This window comes from Podarcis tiliguerta (genome assembly GCF_965153285.1).
Source record: "Podarcis tiliguerta genome assembly, chromosome: 17".
Lineage (NCBI taxonomy): Eukaryota > Metazoa > Chordata > Lepidosauria > Squamata > Lacertidae > Podarcis > Podarcis tiliguerta.
In genome coordinates, this window is record NC_139550.1 from 26,686,284 (window position 1) to 26,712,111 (window position 25,828).

Below are 25,828 nucleotides of genomic sequence, written 5' to 3' on the forward strand. Positions count from 1 at the left end.
GGCAGAAAGTGACATTTGATCCACCCATTCCCAAACTCCGGAACAACTCATCTGCAACCCCGTGGGAGTGATTTAGAGCCTGATTTCCCCTAATTTATCATATTATCCCTGTACAGTGGTAACTCGGGTTAAGTACTTAATTCGTTCTGGAGGTCCGTACTTAACCTGAAACTGTTCTTAACCTGAGGCACCACTTTAGCTAATGGGGCCTCCTGCTGCTGCCGCGCCGCCGGAGCACGATTTCTGTTCTCATCCTGAAGCAAAGTTCTTAACCTGAAGCACTATTTTTGGGTTAGCGGAGTCTGTAACCTGAAGCATATGTAACCTGAAGTGTATGTAACCCGAGGTGCCACTGTATTGGTAAACTGAATTTATGGGGGCTGGGAAGGAAGCATCAATATTGGTATTGTTTGAGGGGAATCTCATGTGGACCACACAAATGGGAATGCAAACAGGTGCAAACACACATTAAACTCTGGTGTGGACAAGCCCTGCAACTGTTTCTTAAAGGGATATTTTGCACATAAAGGGAAACATGATATTTACATCGGACTCTAGCATGTACTTGACATTTCTTAAGGGTTTCAAGAGATGGTGACACAAACCTCAAAAACTCTTTTACCTCTTGCTAAGTTCCTTAAATCTCCATCCCACCCAAATTCACTCACAAACTCTGGCTTACCTTGAGGAATTTTGGACATTTCACAGCTTTCCCTTGATAATTTTTTTAAAAAAATTAAAAAATCAGAAGTCTTGCAATCACAAAGAAATTCTGAAATTTGCCCATGGCATTTGGTCATTCTTGAGATTTGCCACTATATGTCTGAACTGCCTAGTCACGGTGCTTATTTTGGAAATTTCCTGCTTAAATTAATATTATGCTGAGATAGATAATGTAAGTGAGGGAGGGACAAAATGTGGGATTTGACCATTAGCTTATTACATAAGAACCAGTTAGCTTATTGAATGAGAACCATACAAAAATTAAAGAGGTGGAATAGTTTCAAAGATAGCTGCCATCTCTTTGCTTAATACTGCAAAGATAATTTATTCAAATATTCAGTTTTATACCTCCGTATACAAAAATCGTGATGGAAATTAGGATATGAAATTGCATGAATTTAAATGATGAAAAATGAATTTAATTTTATGAAAAAGGTAATAGAAATGAGATAGGAATTTGGTCATTAGCCAAAGACATGGATAGTTTACTTTTAAATATTGTGCTTCTTATCAGCATGACTATGAAAAGAGGGTTATGATTATCATACAAGTTGCTGCCAAAAAGCAGCATCTGTATCTATGGAAACCCAGGTTCTTCTAAGCCATTATTGATGTGAATGCATCACTAGAGGCATTCTGGGAGCATTGTGCAGATATAAAACTGATCATTTGAACTAGTGCTAAATATGGAATGCTCAAATCTTCTTCATTCAGAGATTATTTGTCCTTTATATTAATAAGCAAAACAAAATAGCAAGTGTTTTTTTTCTACTGAACACTGATTTATCCCATTCAAAGTGTACGTTTTGCTTTCTTAAACATGGATTTGTAGAACTCAAAATCTTGATTATGAAAATGACAGTCTGCACTGTCTGCACGGCAATATTTGCATGAAAGCTTATATTCTCCATTTCAACATCTTGCATGATTTTATCTTCATTCCTCTCTCTCTCTCTCTCCCCCCCCCCCCATCCCCGGGCTGGCTTTCACATCTTTTTCTTTTGCCAGAATAGAACATCTTAGGCAGATTGCCTCCATGTCATTTAGCTGAAGCCTGTTGGGATTAGGATGTCATTGATATTTGGAAACTTGCTACTGTGTTATTCACATTGTTATTATGTTGGTGGGCAATAGTGACACACCATGGTGTAATTCTATTTATTTAGATGGGAGAAAAATAAGATTTCTCATCACACTTCTCAATTAAAACAGGAAAATGTAAGCCATTTCTGATGGGAGTCAAGAGGGAAATACTATCCTAGCAAATGATCAACACCGTCAACCTTTCTCTCCATCAACATGTTTAGAGTGCATTTTACTTTGTGCAAAAATACTGAAAAATAATGGAAGGATTATACCCACTCTATTGTCTTTTCAAAAGTGTCCAAGTTGTAATGTAGAAGCCAGCAAAGGCTGATTGCCTAGTTCAGAAATGAACAGGGTCACTATTCATGACTGGTTGTTATGTTGCCAGTCCGGAACAGCCAGCTAATAGGAATCGTACATATATGATCAGTAGTGGTACTTTCATCCAGAAACCTGAGACTCTTAGAAATAAGAATCTGGATTCAGGATAGGATTAACAGATGCACAATTTGATTTTATAGTTCCTTATTTGCATACAACCAAAAGCAGAGTCTTTTTCTTGAGAACATAAGAACTCAACTAGTGATAAAACGTCTGGCAGACAAAATGGGGAGAGGCGAAGCTTTCCACATAATTGTATTCCCATACTGGAAAAAGGCTTAACCTGTTGAACTTCTGTCTGCTGCAATGAAAGCCGGGAGCAGCAAGGCTGGCTAATGTAAGAGAAATCACTTAAAAAGGTACCTACACATTTTGCTTCGTAACTTTCTTTCTAAGAAACCTAAAGACTTCCTTTGGGGTTTTTTAAAAATGAAAGTTCCATGTCTGAGGTCCCTAATACATCAGTCCCTGCCTCTCTGCGACCCTGACCAGTCTAACAGATGGTTTGGCACATGACTTTGATCTTCATTCGTGATGGAACAGTTTAAAAGGAGGTTTGTCAGTGACCAGGCTAGATCTGTCCAAACCAGCAGGTTATACTATTTCCCTTTAAACTGGGATGCAAACTTTTGCAAAATGACGTCATACGTAAGAGTAAAGCAAACCAACTTTGTACAGTGGCACCTCAGGTTACATACGCTTCAGGTTACATACGCTTCAGGTTACAGACTCCGCTAACCCAGAAATAGTGCTTCAGGTTAAGAACTTTGCTTCAGGATGAGAACAGAAATCGTGCTCCGGCGGCATAGCGGCAGCAGGAGGCCCCATTAGCTAAAGTGGTGCTTCAGGTTAAATACAGTTTCAGGTTAAGTACGGACCTCCGGAACAAATTAAGTACTTAACCTGAGGTACCACTGTACTGTACAATTTTTCCGACTTTTGGTGCTGCTCCAAATTCTCTCCTGATTTTCCCCATGGCTGCTTCCTTTCATGCACCTACTCAAATAATGCTTTGGTCCTTACTATCATTATTCAAGGGGATAGGAAAGGTGGACAGCGTTGAGCCTCTCCCCTGTCAGACTTCCACCTCAAGAAGTTCATTTCCCCCAAAAGTTTGTTCTTCTAAGGGGCCTCTGTGACTGAAAGCCACCCTCTGTTTACTATTTATTTAAAACCTTTATGCACCTCCCTTCATTATCAAATCCCAAGGCTTTACAATATACATTAAAACAACAAATTAGAATAACAAACACAGCAACCCACAGCAGAAGAGAACAAACAAACAGATAACAGTATCACTAAAAGCTAGGTATTAAGATCTGCAAATGCCTGGCTAATTTAAGTGCTTTGCCTGGCTGGAGTGCATTCTTGAGCCATGATAATGCCTCTTTGCCTGGATGGAGCTGTGTGTGTGTTTAGAAGCCTTTGATTTTTGCATGGTTGGAATGTAGGCTACTGTATGCTCCATATACATGTTCTGCCTGCAGTGCTGCCCAACATTAGCATGAAGTCCCTAGAAAGTTGTGCAAGAGAGAATGTGCCACTTGGGACGGGTAACAACAACAACAACATAATTTAATATTTATACCCTGCCCATCTGGCTGGGTCTCCCCAGCCACCCTGGGCAGCTTCCAACAAAGTATTAAAATACAGTGGTCTGTTAAACATTAAAAGCTTCCCTAAACAGGGCTGCCTTTTAAAAGTCTGGTAGTTGTTCTTCTCTATGACATCTGATGGGAGGGCGTTCCACAGGGCGGGCACCACTACCGAGAAGGCCCTCTGCCTGGTTCCCTGTAACCTCACTTCTTGCAGGGAGGGAACCACCAGAAGGCCCTCGGAGCTGGATCTCAGTGTCCAGGGAGAACGATGGGGGTGGAGACGCTCCTTCAGGTATAAGAATCCTCTGGCATAAGGGATTAGGCTGTTTCTCCTGCCCATCTGACTTCCAGAGATTCAGGAGAACCCAGGTTCAGTTGAGCCTGGATAGCTCCGTTGGTTACAGAATGGTGCTGACAACGCCAAGGTTGCAGATTTGATCTGCTGCATATTCCTGCCTTGCGGAGGGTTGGACTGATCCTCCGGTCCCTTCCAACTCTGCAATTCTAAGATTCTAGTTGTACCGTTAGGAAAGCTGGAGTCCACTGCTATGCATTTCTCTCCAGACTTTTTTTTTCATACCCAGCCACGGCATGAGGCTGACTTGCTGTAATGCAATCCTGTGCTGCTGCGTGAATTGAGCAGTTGCGATTCTATTTCCCCCCTGGTGGTGGGTGGGTGGCAATTTCACACTGAGAAAGTCCATGCAATTGGACCCATATGATTGTGTGTGTAAGCTCAACATCAAAAAAAAGAAGAGAATAGCCACTGGGCCCATCACCCCCTGGCAAATAGAAGGGGAAGAAATGGAGGCAGTGAGAGATTTTGCTTTCTTGGGCTCCATGATCACTGCAGATGGTGACAGTAGCCACGAAATTAAAAGACGCCTGCTTCTTGGGAGAAATGCAATGACAAACCTAGACAGCATCTTAAAAAGCAGAGACATCACCTTGCAGACAAGTGTCCGTTTAGTTCACGCTATGGTTTTCCCAGTAGTGATGTATGGAAGTGAGAGCTGGACCATAAAGAAGGCTGATCGCTGAAGAATTGATGCTTTTGAATTCTGGTGCTGGAGGAGACTCTTGAGAGTCCTGTGGACTGCAAGAAGATCAAGCCTATCCATTCTGAAGGGAATCAGCCCTGAGTGCTCACTGGGAGGACAGATCCTGAAGCTGAGGCTCCAAATCTTTGGCCACCTCATGAGAAGAGAAGACTCCCAGGAAAAGACCCTGATGTTGGGAAAGATGGCGGGCACAAGGAGAAGGGGACGACAGAGGACGAGATGGCTGGACAGTGTTCTCGAAGCTACCAGCATGAGTCTGACCAAACTGCGGGAGGCAGTGGAAGACAGGAGTGCCTGGCGTGCTCTGGTCCATGGGGTCATGAAGAGTTGGACATGACTAAACGACTAAACAACAATAAGAACATATAGTCGTATTTGTGAGCAAATGCAAGAGGGGAGAATCCTGATCTGGGGATCCTGGAAACAGAATGAGTATCTGAAATGCATCCATCCAACAGTCATCTCAGAAAAGCTCCTTCAAAAGAATGATGTACAAAACCGGCTTTCATTACCGTTTGATTTTCCGATTATTTTGGCTGACATCAGATTATATGTATTGTGCATGTTTTGTTTTGTGTCGTTTTAAAAGAGAGAGAGAATAACAGGAGGAAGGAAAGTGTGTGATATTTCAAAGCAACGATGGGGAGGGTAAGATGCTAGGATGACTACAATCTGCTTAACAGTTGGACTTTGGATTCTTAGCCTTTGTTGATGTGCTTCGATTGTCTCTGTTTACAGAAGCTGAATGGGTAGCAGGTGGAAGAAAGAGCCATGTCAGAAGAAATCAGAAAGAGACTTGATTTCCCTAACACCCTTATACAGTCACAGGTAAGAAGCTGCATCCTTCTCCTTTTTGTTTTTCCCACCTGGACAATTTGATGCCATCAGCAAACCCAGCCACCTCACTCCTTTATGAATAAGTGAAAAAGCACCTTTCCGTATGCAGATCCTTGGAGGACCCCACTTCCTACACCCTGAAGGCATCCTTTTTTCACTTGTTGATTCACTGTGGACCAGTTTCCTTTGCATCTGTAGCTTTAGGAACATAAAGGGACTCCTGACTATTAGGTCCAGTCGTGACCGACTCTGGGGTTGTGGCGCTCATTTCACTTTATTGGCCGAGGGAGCCGGCGTACAGCTTCCGGGTCATGTGGCCAGCATGACTAAGCCGCTTCTGGCGAACCAGAGCAGCGCACAGAAACGCCGTTTACCTTCCTGCCGGAGCGGTACCTATTTATCTACTTGTACTTTGACATGCTTTCGAACTGCTAGGTTGGCAGGAGCAGGGACCGAACAATGGGAGCTCACCCCGTCACGGGGATTCGAACTGCCAACCTTCTGATCGGCAAGTCCTAGGCTCTGTGGTTTAACCCACAGCACCACCTGCGCCCCTTTTAGGAACATAGGGAGCTCCCTTTACAGCAGGTTAGATGAGTAGTCTGGGTAGCCCAAGATTATCCACTCTCACTGGCAGGATCTCCCAGGCTTGGGGGGGGGGGGTACACCTTTCTTAGCACCTGCTCCTGAGGCCTTTTGAAAAGCGAGATGCCAGAGACTGACCCACTGAACTGTGGTCCCTCCGCCTGCTTTGGTTTCCATAAGTCAGCACCAGGCAACGATGACTGCACCGATTCAGCAAATAGGCCAAGAGGTTGTTTGGGGCCGTAATAATAATAATAATAATAATAATAATAATAATAATAATAATAATAATAATAATAATAATAATTTTTATTTATACACCACCCTTCCCGGCCAGAGCCAGGCTTAGTGTGGCTATCACCAGTAAAATTACAGTAAAAACATAAAATAGGGGGGGGGGGGGACACCAATTTAAAATACAGGTTAAAATGCAATTTTAAATGCAGCCTCATTTTATAAGTAGCCGATAAGACCATAAGGGGAGGGAAACATAAGGTCAGACTGAGTCCAAACCAAAGGCCAGGCCGAACAGCTCTGTCTTGCAGGCCCTGCAGAGAGATATCAAGGGCACAAGGAGAAGGGGACGACAGAGGACGAGATGTGCCTGGCGTGCTCTGGTCCATGGGGTCACGAAGAGTCAGACACGACTAAACGACTAAACAACAACAACAACAAATGTGACTGTATTTGGGGAAATGGTGCTCTATGTGTGTGAGTGTAAGGACACCGTGGTCCAAGTAAAGAGCTTCTTCTCTAAACTCTCCATGGATGATTTTCCTAACAGAAAGAGGAAAACACATCTTCTTTCCTAGCAAATAATGACTTTAGTGACACTCTAGCCTTCCCAGCAGTGATACTGCAGTGCGGAGAGGGGACTTAGTTATAGGTTTCTATAAAAGCTTTTTCATCCCCTAATGATATGTAATGTGTGCAACGGTTTCTGCCAGCTGTCCGCATGAAGGCCACTGCTTGTGTAGATTTCAGTCTTATACAGCCGACTGCAGTTTAGGTTAAAAATGGCTGCACCTAAAAGTTTACTGTGTTTTAAATTACCCTTAATCATAGTAATAATGTAAGCTCTTTTGGTCAATTTACATTTTAGTGCCTGGATTTAGAGCTTTAAAATAAATATTTGTTTAAGTGGAAAGGTTTACTTTGACTGATTCCTATAATAAATTCTAAACTATGTCACTCCTATTCATGCTCACGGATTATTTTGTTAACTACAATTTTACATCAAGCGATATTTAAGGGAATACGAACACACAAAGCTTCCTTACTACATTGAGTCAGACCATAGGTCTACCTATCTAGCTTGGTTTTGTCTTTCTCTGACTGGCAGCCCCTTTTCAAAGTCTCCTATCAGCATCGTTATATACCATAAACACCATTCATTCATGAATTTGCAATGCATTCATTCATTTTTACTTTGCAATATTTATACCACTTAATCCAAAATATTAGACTTACATATTTCCCATCACTGGACTGGAAACTATGTTAGAAAAGTTAGAGACAGGTTCCAAGCAGGCACCTTCAGCTGAGTGAATAGTTTTCTTCTATAAATGCATTCATGAATGTAAGCTCTATTTTTCCTTCACAAAACTGCCCACTGCCCCACTTCCGAGTCCTCCCTCTCATCCTCCTTGGGGTTTTATGTGGGGTAGTGATCCAGAATGACACTTGATGTACTCCTTTCAGACATTCGAAAGGTGACAATGTGCTGAGAGCAATTATGAAGAAATAGCATTCATAAAGAACAGCCGATACTTGCTCTCTGCTGGGTAGGAGTTCTTTATTTCCCAAGTCTAGGCTACGCAGCAGTGAAGCGTATGGTCACAAACCTCTGCAGTTATGCATGGACTATTAATAATCTGTACTGATTATACTATGTTTTAAATGACTGGGATTTGATGTGAATGGTCTATGGTGATCATTTTATTGTATTCCACTGTTGTTGTTTTTACTGGAAGCCGCCACCACAGAATCACTTGGCATGCTGTGTGGAATAATTTTTTTTAAACAAATAACACACAATATTTTGTGTGCCTTGCAGTACTATGATTGCTTGCCATTTTTGTAGCATATTTCAGGCATGCAAAGTACTTCACACACATTATTTCAGTAGCAATCCCGCGAGGTGGGATGTACTATTACCTTCCAAATTACAAGTGGCAAATTGAAACTGAAGAGAAGGTGCTTTTTTCCTAAGACCACCTAGTGAGCTCATGCCTAAGTTGCAATTTTAACAACCAGCTTACACTTTTCAAAACCACGCCACACAAGTTTCCTGTTATAATCTGCTTCTCCCACATTTGAAACCCCAAAAGAGACACTCGTTTTTTAACAACCCCAAAAATCAGCAGAGCAAATGGGGTACTGCCCCCCAAATTCCAGCCTGTGCTCTGCCAGCCCCCAGCTGCCTCTCTTCTTACTTAGAGGGGAAGGATAATAATAGTAATAATAATAATAATAATAATAATAATAATAATAATAATAATAATAATAATATCTTATTTATACAGTGGTACCTCTGGATGCGAACAGGATCCATTCCGGAGCCCCGTTTGCATCCTGAATGGAACGTAAGATGCGACTGGGCATCTGCGCGTGCCGAGTTTTGCTGCTTCTGCACATGCGCGTGATGTCATTTTGAGCATCTGCGCATGCGCAAGCGGCGAAACCCGGAAGCGACGCGCTCCGTTACTTCCGGGTCACCGCGGAGCGTAACTTGAAAATGCTCAACCTGAAGCACATTTAACCCGAGGTATGACTGTACCCCGCCCATCTGGCTGGGCTTCCCCAGCCACTCTGGGCGGCTTCCCCCCCAAAATTAAAATACAGTGGTACCTCAGGTTAAGTACTTAATTTGTTCCGGAGGCCCGTACTTAACCTGAAACTGTTCTTAACCTGAAGCACTACTTTAGCTAATGGGGCCTCCTGCTGCTGCCGTGCCGCCAGAACCCAATTTCTGTTCTTATCCTGAAGCAAAGTTCTTAACCTGAAGCACTATTTCTGGGTTAGCGGAGTGTGTAACCTGAAGCGTATGTAACCTGAAACGTATGTAACTGAGGTACCACTGTACAGGAATTCATTAAACATTAAAAGCTTCCCCAAACAGGGCTGGCACTGCCTGACAGCTTTCCCCAAGGTGTGTTGCCTTTGGACATCTCATCAAGGAAGAGGATGAGGACAAAATTAAAATGAGTCCCCAGGAGCCAGCAGGGTGCAAAACGTAGCTCAACTCTAACCAACTCAAACTGCAATTTTCCTTTGTTCCTTTCCCCCCTCAGACCTAGACAGCACTAGGGAACGGGGAAGAGGAGGTTTGCTCCTGTTCTGAACAGTCCAGGATGCTTCGCCTATTTCTGACCAACTGTTAAGCCGCCATTCCGGCCTTATTTTACCCTTCCCTGTCCAAACCCCCAAGCTAGCAAACTTTTTCAGCAGTCCACTGTCCCTCAGACCTTGTGGGGGGCCAGTCTATTTTTTTTTTTTTGGGGGGGGGACAAATTCCTATGCCCCACAAATAACCCAGAGATGCCTTTTAAATAAAAGCACACATTCTACTCATGTAAAAACACCAGGCAGGCCCCACAAACAACCCAGAGATGCATTTTAAATAAAAGCACACATTCTACTCATGTAAAAACACCAGGCAGACCCCACAAATAACCCAGATATGCAATTTAAATAAAACCACACATTCTACTCATGTAAAAACACTGGGCAGACCCCACAAATAACCCAGAGATGCATTTGAAATAAAAGGACACATTCTACTCATGTAAAAACACGCTGATTCCTGGGGCGTCCGCAGGCCGGATTTAGAAGGCAATTGGGCTGGATCCGGCCCCTGGGCCTTAGTTTGCCTACCCATGCCCCAAACTCACAACAATATTCCAGTTGAGCGTTATAACCTGTGATCAATGGTGAGCAGATGGAAGCTTGGGAAAGCTGCAGTTTTTTCTATTCCACCTGCAAAATAGGAACAATAACAACCCATTATTATTATTATTATCACGATCATGTGTGAATTGTTGTTATTACTAATTCCATTTGTATACCACCCTTTATCAAAAGCTCCCAGGGCGGTATACTACATTAATACATTACAAAAGCTCCCAGGGCGGTATAATACATTACAGAATAAATAAAATAAAAAGCATAGTAAAAAGCTGACAAACAGCCTAATAATAAAATAGTTGTCATAATAATAGTCGTTTCCCCCACATTTTACAGCCCATAGATTATTTAATAGCCATAGGCCTGGGTAAAGGGGAATGTTTTTGCCTGGCACCTAAAGACATGTTATGATGGAGTCAGGCGAGCCTCTCTGGCGAGAGTGTTTCCCCATTGGGGAGCCACCACAGAAAAGGCCCTGCTCTCTTGCTGCCACTCTCCAAACCTCTCTGGGGTAGGGGGACATAGAGAAGGTCATTCGAGGACAAGTTCAGGGTTCGGGTTGGTCTTCTTTGGGGAGAGGCGGTTCTTAAGGCATTGAGGTCCTGAGCCACATAAGGCTTTATAGGTCGACAACGGCCCTGTGAATTAGACCTGGAAACTAATCCCCAGCCAGAATGAAACCGGAAAAGAAAGAAAAGCTACTTCTTGCTTTGAATTCGTAATTTTAAAACAGCAAATCTTAACTGATGACCTGGAAAGACCGTTGAGGACACTGGCTTTCAAACGCAGGAACAGAAATAGGTGTGTGTGATGTTCTACTATGTTACTATGGAAACCAAGCCTGATGAAGAACGGTTGAAGGAGCTGGGTATGTTTAGCCCGGAAAGAGGAGTCTGAGAGGAGATAGGAGAGCCATCTTCAAATATCTGAAGGGATGTCACACGGAAGAGGGAGCAACGTTGTCTTCTCCTGCTCTGGAGGGTAGGACTCGAACCCATGGCTTCAAGTTACAGTGGTGCCTCGCAAGACGAAAAGAATCCGTTCCGCGAGTCTTTCCGTCTTGCGGTTTTTTCGTCTTGCGAAGCAAGCCCATTAGCGGATTAGCGCTATTAGCGCTATTGGCAGTTTAAGGGCTATTAACGGCTATTAAAGGCTTAAGGGATTAGCGGTTTAGCTGCTAAAAGGCTATTAGCAGCTTAGCGCTTCAGAAAAAGCGGTTGGGGAGTGGAAAAAAAACTCAAAAATTTTCGTCATTTTCGTCTTGTGAAGCAAGCCCATAGGGAAATTCGTCCTGCGAAGCGCCTCTGAAAACGGAAAACCCTTTCGTCTTGCGGGTTTTCCGTCTTGCGAGGCATTCGTCTTGCGGGGCACCACTGTACAAGGAAGGAGATTCCAACTAAACATCAGGAAGGGAAAGAGATGTTTGACGGTGGAAAGGTCTCCCTCAAGAGGTGGTGGCCTCTCCTTCCTTGGAGGCTTTTAAGATGAGCCAGGGATGCTTGAGCTGAGATTCCTGCATTGTGGGGGGTTGGACTAGATGACCCTCAGGAGTCCCTTCCAACTCTAAGATTCTATTTTTTTTATTTAGGTTTTTTTTTTGCTTTTACACTTAAGGTTTGCATTCAAATATGAATTAACATCACAAACAAGGGATTCCTCGAATCCTTCGACTTCCCACTTCTCCATTTTTATTTTTATTTTTAAAAACCCTCCATTATATCCTTAGCTCTTGTTACATTACAAGAGTTGTTACAATCCTGCTAGTGTTTTTTTCAGTTGTTTACAGTTTACAGTAAATATTTGTTATTTATTCTTCATTAAAAGTATCCTCTCCTCTCTGAGGCGATTCTTCCCGCCCCTCCCCCTCCGGGCGGCCTTCGAGCCCCTGGTGCCTAATGCGCATGCTCCCCCGGCTGCGAGCATGCTCGGAACCAGCATCGAAGCCGACGTGCCCTTACCTTGCCCTGATTTGTCGATGGCCGCGCGGCGGGGCGGGGAGAGAGAGGGGGGCGCTACTGCGGCTGCGCCGCTCCGGCCAGTCGCCACGCTGCGAAGTTGCTGCTGCTGCTTGACAGGTGAGCCGCGCCTTGGAACCTTGGCCGCCGCGGGGTTCTAACCGCCGCAGGTCACTGACCCCAGGGTTCTAACCGCGGGGTAATAACCGCGGGGCACTAATTGCAGGGTTCTAAACTGCGGGGTGCCGATTTCGGAGTTCTGTCTGTGGGTTCTAGCCACGGGGTAATCCTTGCAGGGTTCTAACCACTGAGCAAGGAGGGCAGCCTCGGAATAGGGAGCGGGGCAGGCCAGTCTCCAGACTTTCCTCCCAAACTGGAGTCTCCAGCTGTTTCGGGACTCCCATCATCCCTGGCCGCTGGCCCTGCTAGCGAGAGATGATGGGAGTTCATACAATATCTTTTTGAATTATTCGCCCAGCACATGGAACCTTACAAAAGTTAAGATCTGGTAAAGCCAACAGTGTGACGCGGCAGCTAAAAAAGCCAATGCAATTCTGGGCTGCATCAATAGGAGTATAGCATCTAGATCAAGGGAAGTAATAGTGCCACTGTATTCTGCTCTGGTCAGACCTCACCTGGAGTACTGTGTCTAGTTCTGGGCACCACAGTTCAAGAAGGACACTGACAAACTGGAACGTGTCCAGAGGAGGGCAACCAAAATGGTCAAAGGCCTGGAAACGATGCCTTATGAGGAACGGGTAAGGGAGCTGGGCATGTTTAGCCTGGAGAAGAGGAGGTTAAGGGGTGATAAGATAGCCATGTTCAAATATATAAAAGGATGTCACATAGAGGAGGGAGAAAGGTTGTTTTCTGCTGCTCCAGAGAAGCGGACATGGAGCAATGGATCCAAACTACAAGAAAGAAGATTCCACCTAAACATTAGGAAGAACTTCCTGACAGTAAGAGCTGTTCAACAGTGGAATTTGCTGCCAAGGAGTGTGGTGGAGTCTCCTTCTTTGGAGGTCTTTAAGCAGAGGCTTGACAACCATATGTCAGGAGTGCTCTGATGGTGTTTCTTGCTTGGCAGGGGGTTGGACTCAATGGCCCTTGTGGTCTCTTCCAACTCTATGATTCTATGATTCTAAAAGGGCAATACGAGTGGACTTTCTTATGCCCTAAACCACGGCAAAAAGACTTGATACTGATGAATTGGAAAAATAAAAACGCGGCGGCTCCTTTCAGCGATTGGATTGGAGACTTCTACAAACTCGCAACATATGAACAACTTGCATATAAATGCAGACTTGGCATGGACACATTCAATGATGTTGGGAATCCATTCTTACAAATACTGTAATAGGTTAAGATCTGGCAAAGTACAATAACAACTTTCCAAAGGGTACAGTTTTGGGGTTCATTCCCTACCTTTACTTTCCCTTCTACACAGGTTCTGTTTCTCTTTCTCTCTCTTTTATTTACGTATAATTATGTACTTTTAAACTTTCAGTAAAGAGGTCTGAATTATTATTATTTAAAAACAAATAAGCATAGGAAGGGTCCCAAGAGTCATCTAGGGGGAAATGCAGGGAGACCCAAGTTTTGGAAACCCTGATTTAGAGAGAGTTGGATTTAGAGTTTTGGAAACCTTATTGGGAATACAGTGGCATGCCTTGGGGCCCTAGGAGCCAACTTCTTGGGCCCGGGGCCCCTGCTTCTCAAGCAAGCCCATAGGGAACCCTGCATGTACAGATCATTGGAGCGAGAACGCTCTACAGTGGTACCTCAGATTACATACGCTTCAGGTTACAGACTCCGCTAACCCAGAAATAGTACCTCGGGTTAAGAACTTTGCTTCAGGATGAGAACAGAAAACGTGCTGCGGCGGCAGTGGTGCTTCAGGTTAAGAACAGTTTCAGGTTAATAACGGACCTCCGGAATGAATTAAGTACGTAACCAGAGGTACCACTGTACAGCCATTTTAATGACTGTGTGTGAGTCAGCCATACGTTCAGAGTATGTACTTAGTCTTGAAGACGCTGCCCAGAGATGTTTCAAACTGTTTGCAAAGGCTTTTACATAAATAAACAAAGCATAACCAGAAACTGTATAACCGAGGATCCTACGATGACATAGTAATAGTAATTAATTATTTGTATCCAGCCCATCTGGCTTGGTTTCCCCAGCCACTCTGGGTGGCTTCCAACAAAGATAAAAAATACATTAAAGTGTCACACATTAAAAACTTCCCTGAACAGGGCTGCCTTCAGATGTCTTCTAAATGTCAGATAGTTCTTTATTTCCTTGACATCTGATGGGAGGGCGTTGCACAGGACAGGCACCACCACCGAGAAGGCCCTCTGCCTGGTCCCCTGTAACTTGGCTTCTCGCGGTGAGGGAACCGCCAGAAGGCCCTTGGCGCTGGACCTCAGTGTCCGGGCAGAACGGTGGGGGTGGAGACGCTCCTTCAGGTATAGAGCAAGAATGAGGAACCTGTGGCCCCTCCCAGATGTTGCTGGACTACAGCTCCCATCTTCATGGTTAGCCAGGACTAATGGAAACATCTGGAGTCCTGCCACATCTGGAGGGCCACAGGTTTCCTAGCCCTGCCATAGAGTATTGTGGAGTAGCGCTCGAAAGTATTTGGGGACCATCAAAGACGTTCAAGGACCTTGATGCCTTTCAATTTTCTACGCGCAAAAGTGTAATGGAAACGTCTCGTTGACAACTGACTTTTGCCTGGGACAGAAGCTGTACATCAGGCCATTGCCTGGAGGGAAATGCAAGGGGTGCCAGATCAATAAAGTGCTTACCTTTAGACTATAGAAGTGTGCAGCTTCTACCACTATAATGTCTAGATGAGTTACTCTTCCCATATGCTGGCCAGTTTTCATTACAGCATGTGGATCTCGTTAGAGTTCCCCATTCAAGAGGCTTCTCATTACGTCCTTTGTGGGGCTTTCGGGGTACGTGGCCAGAGAACCTCATCGCAGCCGACTGGGAAGCAGGTCAGTTTGAGGTTCCTGGGAGCTCCCATTGGTGTACTCATTGGATTATGGAGAAATTATGGAGATTATATGTGCTGGATTATGGAGAAAGCTAGAGAGTTCCAGAAAGACATCTACTTCTGCTTCATTGAGTATGCAAAAGCCTTGGACTGTGCCGACCACAGCAAACTATGGCAAGTTCTTAAAGAAATGGGAATGCCTGATCACCTCATCTGTCTCCTGAGAAATCTCTATGTGGGACAAGAAGCTACAGTTAGAACTGGATATGGAACAACGGATTGGTTCAAAATTGGGAAAGGAGTACGACAAGGCTGTATTTTGTCTCCCTGCTTTTTTAACTTATATGCAGAAGTCATCATGCAAAAGGCTGGGCTGGATGAATTAAGATTGCCGGAAGAAATATCAACAATCTCAGATATGCAGATGACACAACCTTGATGGCAGAAAGTGAGGAGGAATTAAAGAACCTTTTAATGAGGGTGAAAGAAGAGAGCACAAAATATGGTCTGAAGCTCAACATCAAAAAAATGAAGATCATGGCCACTGGGCCCATCACCTCCTGGCAAATAGAAGGGGAAGAAATGGAGGCAGTGAGAGATTTTACTTTCTTGGGCTCCATGATCACTGCAGATGGTGACAGCAGCCACGAAATTAAAAGACGCCTGCTTCTTGGGAGGAAAGCAATGACATACCTAGACAGCATCTTAAAAAGCAGAGACATCACCTTGCCAACAAAAGTCTGTATAGTTCAAGCTATGGTTTCCCCAGTAGTGATGAATGGAAGTGAGAGCTGGACCATAAAGAAGGCTGATCGCTGAAGAATTGATGCTTTTGAACTTCAAGAAGATCAAACCTCTCCATTCTTAAGGAAATCAGCTCTGAGTGCTCACTGGAAGGACAGATCCTGAAGCTGAGGCTCCAATACTTTGGCCACCTCATGAGAAGAGAAGACTCCCTGGAAAAGACCCTGATGTTGGGGAAGATGGAGGGCACAAGGAGAAGGGGACGGCAGAGGAGGAGATGGTTGGACAGTGTTCTCAAAGCTACCAGCATGAGTTTGACCAAACTGCAGGAGGCAGTGGAAGACAGGAGTGCCTGGCGTGCTCTGGTCCATGGGGTCACGAAGAGTCAGACACGACTAAACAAACAACAACAACATATAATCATATTTGTGAGCAAATGCAAGAGGAGGGCAGGATCCTGATCTGGGGATCCTGGAAACAGAATGCGTATCTGAAATGCATCCATCCAACAGTCATCGGATGGAAAAGCTCCTTTAGAAGAAAGATGTACAAAACCGGCTTTCACTACCGTTTGATTTTCGGATTATTTTGGCTGACATCAGATTATATGTATTGTGCATGTTTTGTTTTGTGTCGTTTTAAAAGAGAGAGAGAATAACAGGAGGAAGGAAAGTGTGTGATATTTCAAAGCAACGATGGGGAGGGTAAGGTGCTAGGATGACTACAATCTGCTTAACAGTCGGACTTTGGATTCTTAGCCTTTGTTGATGTGCTTCGATTGTCTCTCTTTGCAGAAGCTGAATGGGTAGCAGGTGGAAGAAAGAGCCATGTCAGAAGAAATCAGAAAGAGACTTGATTTCCCTAACACCCTTATACAGTCACAGGTAAGAAGCTGCATCCTTCCCCTTTTTGCTTTCCCCACCTGGACAATCTGATGCCATCAGCAAACCCAGCCACCTCACTCCTTTATGAATAAGTGAAAAAGCACCTTTCTGCATGCAGATCCTTGGAGGACCCCACTTCCTACACCCTGAAGGCATCCTTTTTTCACCGTGGACCAGTTTCCTGTGCATCTGTAGCTTTAGGAACATAGGGAGCTCCCTTTACAGCAGGTTAGATGAGTAGATGAGCCCAAGATTATCCACTCTCACTGGCAGGATCTCCCAGGCTTTGGGGGGGGGGGGACTCCTGTCTCAGCACCTGCTCCTGAGGCCTTTTGAAAAGCGAGATGCCAGAGACTGACTCACTGAACTGTGGTCCCTCTCCTAGCTTTGGTTTCCATAAGTCAGAACCAGGCAACGATGACTGCACCGATTCAACAAATAGGCCAAGTGGTTGTTTGGAGCCATAATAATAATAATAATAAATTTTATTTATACCCCACGCATCCTGGCCAGAGCCAGGCTCAGTGCAGCTATCACCAGTAAAATTACAGTAAAAACATAATAGGAAATAAACACCAATTTAAAATGCAGGTTAAAATGCAATTTAAAATGCAGCCTCATTTTAAAAGTAGCCGATAAATCAAGACCATAAGGGGATGGAAACATAAGGGTCAGACTGAGTCCAAGCCAAAGGCCAGGCAGAACAGCTCTGTCTCGCAGGCCCTGCGGAAAGATGTCAAGTCCCGCAGGGCCCTGGTCTCTTGTGACAGACTGTTCCACCAAGTTGGGGCCAGTACTGAAAAGGCCCTGGCCCTAGTTGAGACCAATCTAACCACCTTGCGACTTGGGACCTCCAAGGTGTTGTCATTGTGGACCTTAAGGTCGTCTGCGGGGCATACCAGGAGAGGCGGTACCATAGGGACGTGGATCCTAGGTGACATAGGGCTTTAAAGGTCCAAACCAGCACCTGACCCTGTACTCCACCGGGAGCCAGTGCAGTTGGTAAAGCACTGGATGAATGTGATCTCACGGCAAGGACCCTGTAAGGAGCCTCGCCATGGCATTCTGCACCTGCTGGAGTTTCTGGGCCAGCTTCAAGGGCAGCCCCACATAGAGCGAGTTACAGTAATCAAGCCTGGTTTCTAGAAGCGCCTTGAAGCAGGTTGCAGTGTGCAAAGTTGCAGAGGATGCTTGGTTGTGAGACCACTAGCCACCCTGTCTGACTTTGCAAGGGCATCCTGGAGTCCATTTCTTTGATTACCTGTTGCAGCCGTTTGGCACAGCAGGACCTCTCAAGTTGCTGCCGCAGGGCCCCAATAAGGAACATAACACGGCAATTTGTGTTTCCTTCGTAGACGGTGGGCCATCTTGTCGCTGCTGTGCTGAAAGAAAATGTTTCGTCTAACAAGATAAGCCAGTCCACTAACCAGGTTTGTTTCGTTGCTTTCACCTTCTCTTTCCCGCATCAGCCTGGCAGCTGACTTTGTGGCATTACATGATTGAGCATCAATCCTGGTAATGTTAAGTCTTTATGGCTGAATGGTAATTCTTTGCAAGGTTTTGTGTGTGTTTTTTTAAATGAGGTACTTAATAGTACGAGACTTCATAGCCATCATGACCGGCTGTCTGGAGAGAGTGGGATCTATGCACGCCATATACCGTATTTTTTGCTCCATAAGACGCACTTTTTTCTTCCTAAAAAGTAAGGGGTAATGTCTGTGTGTCTTATGGAGCAAATGCTAGGTCCCTGGAGCCAAATTGCCCAGGGGCAAAAAGCAGATCGTGCTTTTTTTTTTGAAAGAGGGAAGTGGGTGTTGAAACAAAGCCGCTGATCGTTTGTCAATCGGGGAGAGAGATAAGGGACGCTAGAGATAAAGGAGGCTGCTTGGGAGGGGGAAGGTAAAGACAGCAAACTTGCAAAGGGGGGAAACAGGAAGACTAAAGCAATAAGGAGAGAAATGAGAAGAAAAGGAGGAGCAAAAAACTGTTCCAGCTAAGGAAAAGACACTACGGCAAACAGGAGGGAAGGAAGTGTTGAAAGGAAACAGCTGATCGGTGGGATCGGGAGAGAGATAAGGGACGCTAGTGATAAAGGAGGCTGCCTGGGAGGGGGAGGTAAAAGCCCATGGATCCTCAGGATTTTTGCATTGGGGCACCCCAAATTCACCATCAGATCACATAGCATGTCCATGGCTACAGCCCACACCAAAAAAAAAAGGCATCCACTGTTTCGTGGGGCCACAGTGGCGCAAAAACGTGGTTACAAAGCACGGATCCACATGGATTCTCAGGATTTTTGCATTGGGTCACCCCAAATTCACCATCAGATCACATAGCATGTCCATGGCTATAGCCTGCACCAAAAAAACAACAACAGGCATCTACTGTTTTGTGGGGCCGCAATGGTGCAAAAACGTGGTTACAAAGCACGGATCCACATGGATTCTCAGGATTTTTTGCATTGGGCTACCCCAAACTCACCGTCAAATCACATCTCTGTGGCCACAGCATGAACCACAAAAATCATACATCCGCTGTTTCCTTCAGAATATTTTTTTTCTTGTTTTCCTCCTCTAAAAACTAGGTGCGTCTTATGGTCAGGTGCGTCTTATGGAGCGAAAAATATGGTAAATGCTGTGTAAGATTCGGCATGCTGATAATTTTTTCAGGTTGTTCCTTGTGCTGTTGTTGTTCTTCTTCATGAAAAACAAATGGAGCTTATCTTTCACATCTGTTGCAGAGCTTTACCCCTTCAATTAGGGTTTTTTTAAATAAGAGATGAATGGTTTTCCTCCATTATCTTCTGTTATTTTGCATTAAATGCCACAGGCGGCTTTCCCTGGGAGCTGCTGACATCCATCTGTCTATAGAGACAATGGAGTGCACCTCCGAGGGTGAAGTCAAACCGCTATTTTAGCATCACTGAAGTGACCTCCCAGGGGTTTAATCCTGTGCAGTGCACATGGAGGTCCTGGGCTGCCCAGACGACAAGACCCCCCTCTCGACCTCTGTGGCGTTTGCCATCCCAGGTGTGTGACATCATACTGGGTTCATAAGGACAGGGTTAACTAACTGTAAAATGACTAACCTATAGGAACCCAAGGGGAGGAGTTAGAGTTGTTAAGAAGTCAGTCTGGAGATAGAGAAGAGAGAGGGAGGATAAGTCTGTGGGTTGGGCTGGTCTGATGTGAGAGAGTGAGAGAATCTGTTAAGAGGAGTCAGTCAGACAGTTGAGATAATCAGTCAGAAGGTATCAGGAAGGTATCGGCCGGTAAAGAAATGAAGGTTAAGAAACTGACAAGAAAATGGTCTGAGAAACCATAAACTTGTTAATGCTTAAAAAATAAACTTGTTTATTTGGTTTAATTTTAACAACTGTCTGGACTCAGTGTGTACCCGAGAGTAACGGGTTGGTGGCAGCGGGGAAGCGAGCACAGTGGTGGCACAGGGATCAATAGACCGTCAAACGTCCGAGGACCCTATGTGAGCGCCACAGCCTCGCTGATGGGGTCCAATGAAAGCAGAGCAAGATGTTTGGCACCAGCTTGGTTGCAGGAGTTGACGGAAGGAGGCAGTGGCGTAGCGTGGGGGGTGCAGGGGGGCCCGGCCGCACCGGGCGCAACATCTGGGGGGGGGGGGTTGCGCTCGCACTCACAGCTCTCTGCCCCTACCTGGCTCACTCACTCTCTCTCACTGCAGTGCTGGCTGTGCGAATCCGATCCGAGCCGCTGGGTCGCCACCCACTGGGGGGGGGGGGGTGCCAGGCGTGCGGTGCGGTGCGGAGAGAGAGCGAGGGACTATCTGGGGGAGGGACAGTGCAGCGGGGAGGGGGGCGCAAATTACTTGCCTTGCCCCGGGTTAGGGGGCGCAAATTACTTGCCTTGCCCCGGGTGCTGACAACCCACGCTACGCCACTGGAAGGAGGTGTACAAAGTGCCTTCCAACTGTCTTAGGGACTTTACTCCAGATTTCCGTAGGGTTTACTCCTCAGCCTTTTGTTCTCCCGAAGATATCCCACAAGGCAGTGGAAGGGAACAAGAGTTTTCCTTCTCCTAAATGGCTTTCAATGCAAGAACAATAAATTGACTGTCAAGGTTCGGCTCTTTCATGACACCAAACACCATCACCATCATTATTCATCATCATTTTTTATTTGTATGCCGCCTTTCCACAGTTAAAAAACAATGCTCAAGGCGGCTTACAGCATAACAAGATTTACATCATTAGAAAAGTCATAAACAATAAATAAACCACATCAAAAAAATACACAACCAAATGGGAAACAATTTCCACATAAATCAAAATCTAAAACTAAGAATACAGCATTAACGTCACAGTTTAAAATGACATAGGTAAGAAATAACAGCAATTTAAACAAAAACAAGACAAAACGGAGCCCTCTCTCAGCTGCCTGAGATGGATGCAGGGCTGGATTTAGGTTTGATTTAGGCCCTCAGCTCCTGAAGGTAATGGGGCCCTTTCTATGTCTATTTGTCAACAACAAATGGTCGCTATTTTTTTGTGTTGAATATATGCTTATATGGTAATTTATGGACCTCATAGGTGCTTAAAGCCATTTGCACATAACAAAATATGTATTTTATCAAAGTACTTGTTGAACTGAAATACAATTAGTAAGAAGTATGCAACCAGTCCATGCAGAATGTAGGCACCCTATATATAGGTAAAGGTAAAGGGACCCCTGACCATTAGGTCCAGTCACGGACGACTCAGGGGTTGCGGCACTCATTTCACTTTATTGGCCGAGGGAGCCGGCGTACAGCTTCCGGGTCATGTGGCCAGCAGGACTAAGCCGCTTCTGGCGAACCAGAGCAGCGCACGGAAATGCCGTTTACCTTCCTGCCGGAGCGGTACCTATTTATGCTTTCGAACTCCTAGGTTGGCAGGAGACCCTATATATAGTAATGAGCAAACCAGTGATATTTTAGGGAGCAGGCAGGGCCATGACTTACATCCTAGGAGCCTACACAACACAAAACACCATTGCTGTATGTAGGTTTTGTTTTATTTGTTTTTTATCTTGTATTTTGGAAATGTACATCCAGGTTTTTTTCCTTTAATTTTTTTGGGGAGCCCCCAAGAAAGTGGGGCCCTAAGATAGAGCTTGTTTAGCTTATACGTATATCCGGCACTGGATGGGTGCCTGATGGGAGGGGTGACCCTGGTTAAAACCTTTTGCCACAACTTGAGGGAGTTCATAGAGCCAGCTGGTAAGTTGGCACCATAAGCTGGAAAAGCATCCTAAGGAACCTCTGTCCTGTCGTTTTGTGGAGAGAAATAATATTTTCAGTTGCGTACCAATTTAAGGAAGCAGAAAGTTGCTGTGTTGGTAAGTCAGCAGTCTTGAAGGAGTGTTCTTGATTTCAGACCCCTGCCTTAAACTTGCTCTGGGAAAAGTGCTGCAGTGACAACGTGGTTGTCCGAACCTCGTGCTGTGAGGCTCTGGTGACGCTCGTCTCCCAGGATCACGCAGAACTCGGTTATGTTCTCAACGGAGCTCTCAACCTGATTCCTTCTGCCAGGTAATTTGCGGGTTGTTTGCATCATCCATACCGTGCCCCTCTTACGCTTCAAAAAATTATTTAAAAAATGTTTCGATCATCTTTATTCAGCACATCTGTTCCAGCTTAGCTGCCTTGTACCCATGTTTGCACCATATTCATCACATGGTAATATGTGCTTCTCATAGGCATAGCCAGGATTTATGTGGAGTTTAGAGGGACCCTAAGAGTCATCTAGTCTACCCCCTGCAATGCAGGAATCTCAGTTCAAGCATCCATGACAGATGGCCATCCAACCTCTGCTTAAAAACTTCCAAGGAAGGAGAAACTACAACTTCCCAAGTCTTTTGTTCTGAACGGGCTTTTTACTTAGGCTTTGAAATTCTAGAATTTGTACAGTTTAAGCTCTGGGACTCCTTGAAGTGACAAGTTTTTCGCAACAATATAGAATATTGTGTGCTTTTCTTTTCTTTTTTAAAATCTGAAGACCAAGTTTTTGGCTGTATAGAGAATACTGTTTGTTGCTCATCTCTGTGCTGTTCAGTTATCATACTTGTATTTCTGCACTTCCTCCAAGAACCATAGTAGACTATGTAAGCTGCTACTTATTGGTCAGCCTAGAGAACTTTACTGCTGTCAATAGAAAAGGTGTTTTGTTTTGTTTTTGTCCTTGACATGTCAATAATACTAATAACAGACATGTCAACAACAACAACAACAACAACAACAATAATAATTTATTATTTCTACCCCGCCCATCTGGCTGGGTTTCCCCAACTACTCTGGGCTGCTTCCAACCGAATATTAAAAACAATACAGCGTCAGACATTAAAAACTTCCCTAAACAAGGCCGTCTTCAGTTGTCTTTTAAAAGTAAAATAGTTGTTTATTGCCTTCACATCTGCTGGGAGGGCGTTCCACAGGGCAGGCGCCACTCCGGAGAAGGCCCTCTGCCTGGTTCCCTGTAACCTCACTTCTTGTAGTGAGGAAACCACCAGAAGGCCCTTGGAGCTGGACCTCAGTGTCCGGGCAGAACAATGGGGGTGGAGATGCTCCTTCAGGTATACTGGGCCAAGGCCATTTACGGCTTTAAAGGTCAGCACCAACACGTTGAATTGTGCTCGGAAACCTACTGGAAGCCAATGAAGATCTTTCAGGACCGGTGTTATATGGTCTCGGCGGCCACTCCCAGTCACCAGTCTGCCCGCCGCATTCTGGATTAGTTGTAGTTTCTGGGTCACCTTCAAAGGTAGCCTCACTTAGAGCGCATTGCAGTAGTCCAACTGGGAGATAACCAGAGCATGCACCACTCTAGCAAGACAGTCTGTGGGCAGGGAGGGTCTCATCCTGCGTACCAGATGGAGCTGGGAGACAGCTGCCCTGGACACAGTGTTGAACTTTGCCTCCATGGACAGCTGTGAGTCCAAAATGACTCCTAGGCTGCACACCTGGTCCTTCAGGGGCACAGTTACCCCATTCAGGACCAGGGAGTCCTCCACACCAACCCGCCCCGTATCCCCCAAGAAGAGTACTTCTGTTTTGTCAGAATTCAACCTCAATTCTGAACAATCAAACTGGCTCAATAGAATTTTCTGTGAACACCTGACAACCAGTGCATTCCATGTGTGTAATGCATTACTTATGGCGTGATCGTATACATGCCTGTTTATAAGCAAGACCCATTGACTTCAGGTAAATGTGTACAGATGTTTGTTGGACTCCAATACCCAGATGCCCCAGCCAGAATAGCCAGCGGCCAGGGTTGATGGGAGTTGTAGTCCATCTTTGTCTGGAACACACCATTTTGGCTACCTCTGGTGTATAGATTTGGAGGTTCAGTCTAGCCCCAAGCTCAAATTATTTCGCCACATGCCTGCCAAAAGGAAATGTGAGCCTTGGTGCCCTACATTTCTTTGAATACTTAAACTGGGTGAGATACGTGGCGGTGGAGGTGTGGAATCAAAGCAAATGGGGAATGGATAAAAGGAAGAAGGCAAAGCTTAATAGGTTACAGGTTTCCTGCTCTTTGCATAGAGAACACAAATTTGTTTTCTTGCTCAAGGCCACAAATTTGATTTCCCACCTGTGCTGTATTATGGGGTCAGAGCCAGAGTTTCCAGGACTGGTACCGTGCGAAACATATTTTTCACCCCTTCTAAACTTCCACAAAATCACATTATCAGCTGGCTTTTCTCATGCCTGGACCCAGTTAGAAAAACAGAAAACCACCCCACAAACTCTCGAGAGACTTGAAGGCAACAGAGTTTCCCCTAAAGAATAGTTTGTTCTTTTAAAAAATATTTTTTTAAAAAATGAGATCCAGCTCTGCCGACAGATTATCCAAATCGAATTAAGACTTTGAAAACACGGTGTGGGAACGCGTGCCCTATGGTGTATTGAAATAGCTGAGATTTATAGATAAAGACGACAGATTGGGATATGTTTGCCGTGTGATTAAATTGACTTGCATAGGACACAGAGTACCAGCTCAATGACTTCCAACCCCAACCCCTTAGTGGAAAGATCAGAGACAGCTGGTAAAGGTAAAGGTAAAGGTAAAGGGACCCCTGACCATTAGGTCCAGTCGTGACCGACTCTGGGGTTGCGGTGCTCATCTCACTTTATTGTCCGAGGGAGCCGGCGTACAGCTTCCGGGTCATGTGGCAGCATGACTAAGTCACTTTTGGCGAACCAGAGCAGCGCACGGAAACGCCGTTTACCTTCCCACCGCTGCGGTACCTATTTATCTACTTGCACTTTGACGTGCTTTTGAACTGCTAGGTTGGCAGGAGCAGGGACCAAGCAACGGGAGCTCACCCCGTCGCGGGGATTCGAACCACCGAGCTTCTGATCGGCAAGTCCTAGGCTCTGTAGTTTAACCCACAATGCCACCCGTGTCCCTGGACAGCTGGTAAGCAGCTCCCAAAGCAACTTGTATGCAATTACTAATTTTGGGTAGTTCAGTGGAGTGTTTGGGAATCATCCATTACTTCCCCCGAAGATCTCAGGATTGCATGCCTGTTTTTGGCACAGTGTTTTCTCTATGGCCCCCTGCTCTGGTGTCCCGTCCCCCCCAATATTTATTATTTCTTTATTTCCAATGTCCATGTACTTGTTGTTGTTTAGTCGTTTAGTCGTGTCCGACTCTTCGTGACCCCATGGACCAGAGCACGCCAGGCACTCCTGTCTTCCACTGCCTCCCGCAGTTTGGTCAAACTCATGCTGGTAGCCTCGAGAACACTGTCCAACCATCTTGTCCTCTTTCTTCTCCTTGTGCCCTCCATTTTTCCCAATGTCAAGGTCTTTTCCAGGGAGTCTTCTCTTCTCATGAGGGGGCCAAAGTACTGGAGCCTCAGCTTCAGGATCTGTCCTTCCAGTGAGCACCCAGGGCTGATTTCCTTCAGAATGGATAGGTTTGATATTCTTGCAGTCCATGGGACTCTCAAGAGTCTCCTCCAGCACCATAATTCAAAAGCATCAATTCTTCAGCGATCAGCCTTCTTTATGGTCCAGCTCTCACTTCCATACATCAGTACTGGGAA

At 45.2% G+C, this 25,828-nt stretch overlaps 2 protein-coding genes across 9 annotated transcripts in view; one reads left to right on the forward strand and one right to left on the reverse strand.

Moving 5' to 3' along the window:
- The window catches only part of MLLT3 (MLLT3 super elongation complex subunit), a 155,688-nt gene extending 143,516 nt beyond the window's left edge, over positions 1 to 12,172 (reverse strand). The window contains exons 1-2 of one of the 4 annotated variants that reach the window (XM_083420101.1): positions 12,136 to 12,172; positions 10,192 to 10,249 (exon numbers count right to left, since the gene is read on the reverse strand). The gene's annotated coding sequence lies outside the window, so the exon portion shown is untranslated. Of the gene's footprint in view, positions 1 to 10,164; positions 10,250 to 10,938; positions 10,982 to 11,968; positions 11,981 to 12,135 lie in introns of those variants that run through there. The other 3 variants (XM_083420105.1, XM_083420100.1, XM_083420102.1) reach the window with 3 other exon arrangements.
- FOCAD (focadhesin) overlaps positions 11,027 to 25,828 on the forward strand; it is a 141,826-nt gene continuing 127,024 nt past the window's right edge. The window contains exons 1-4 of one of the 5 annotated variants that reach the window (XM_083419283.1): positions 11,027 to 11,045; positions 16,675 to 16,764; positions 18,120 to 18,194; positions 22,153 to 22,307. In XM_083419283.1, the coding sequence (XP_083275409.1) occupies positions 16,708 to 16,764; positions 18,120 to 18,194; positions 22,153 to 22,307 (287 nt within the window). In that variant the 5' untranslated portion in view covers positions 11,027 to 11,045; positions 16,675 to 16,707. Of the gene's footprint in view, positions 11,159 to 12,170; positions 12,253 to 13,481; positions 13,504 to 16,674; positions 16,765 to 18,119; positions 18,195 to 22,152; positions 22,308 to 25,828 lie in introns of those variants that run through there. The other 4 variants (XM_083419282.1, XR_014506269.1, XM_083419281.1 and 1 more) reach the window with 4 other exon arrangements.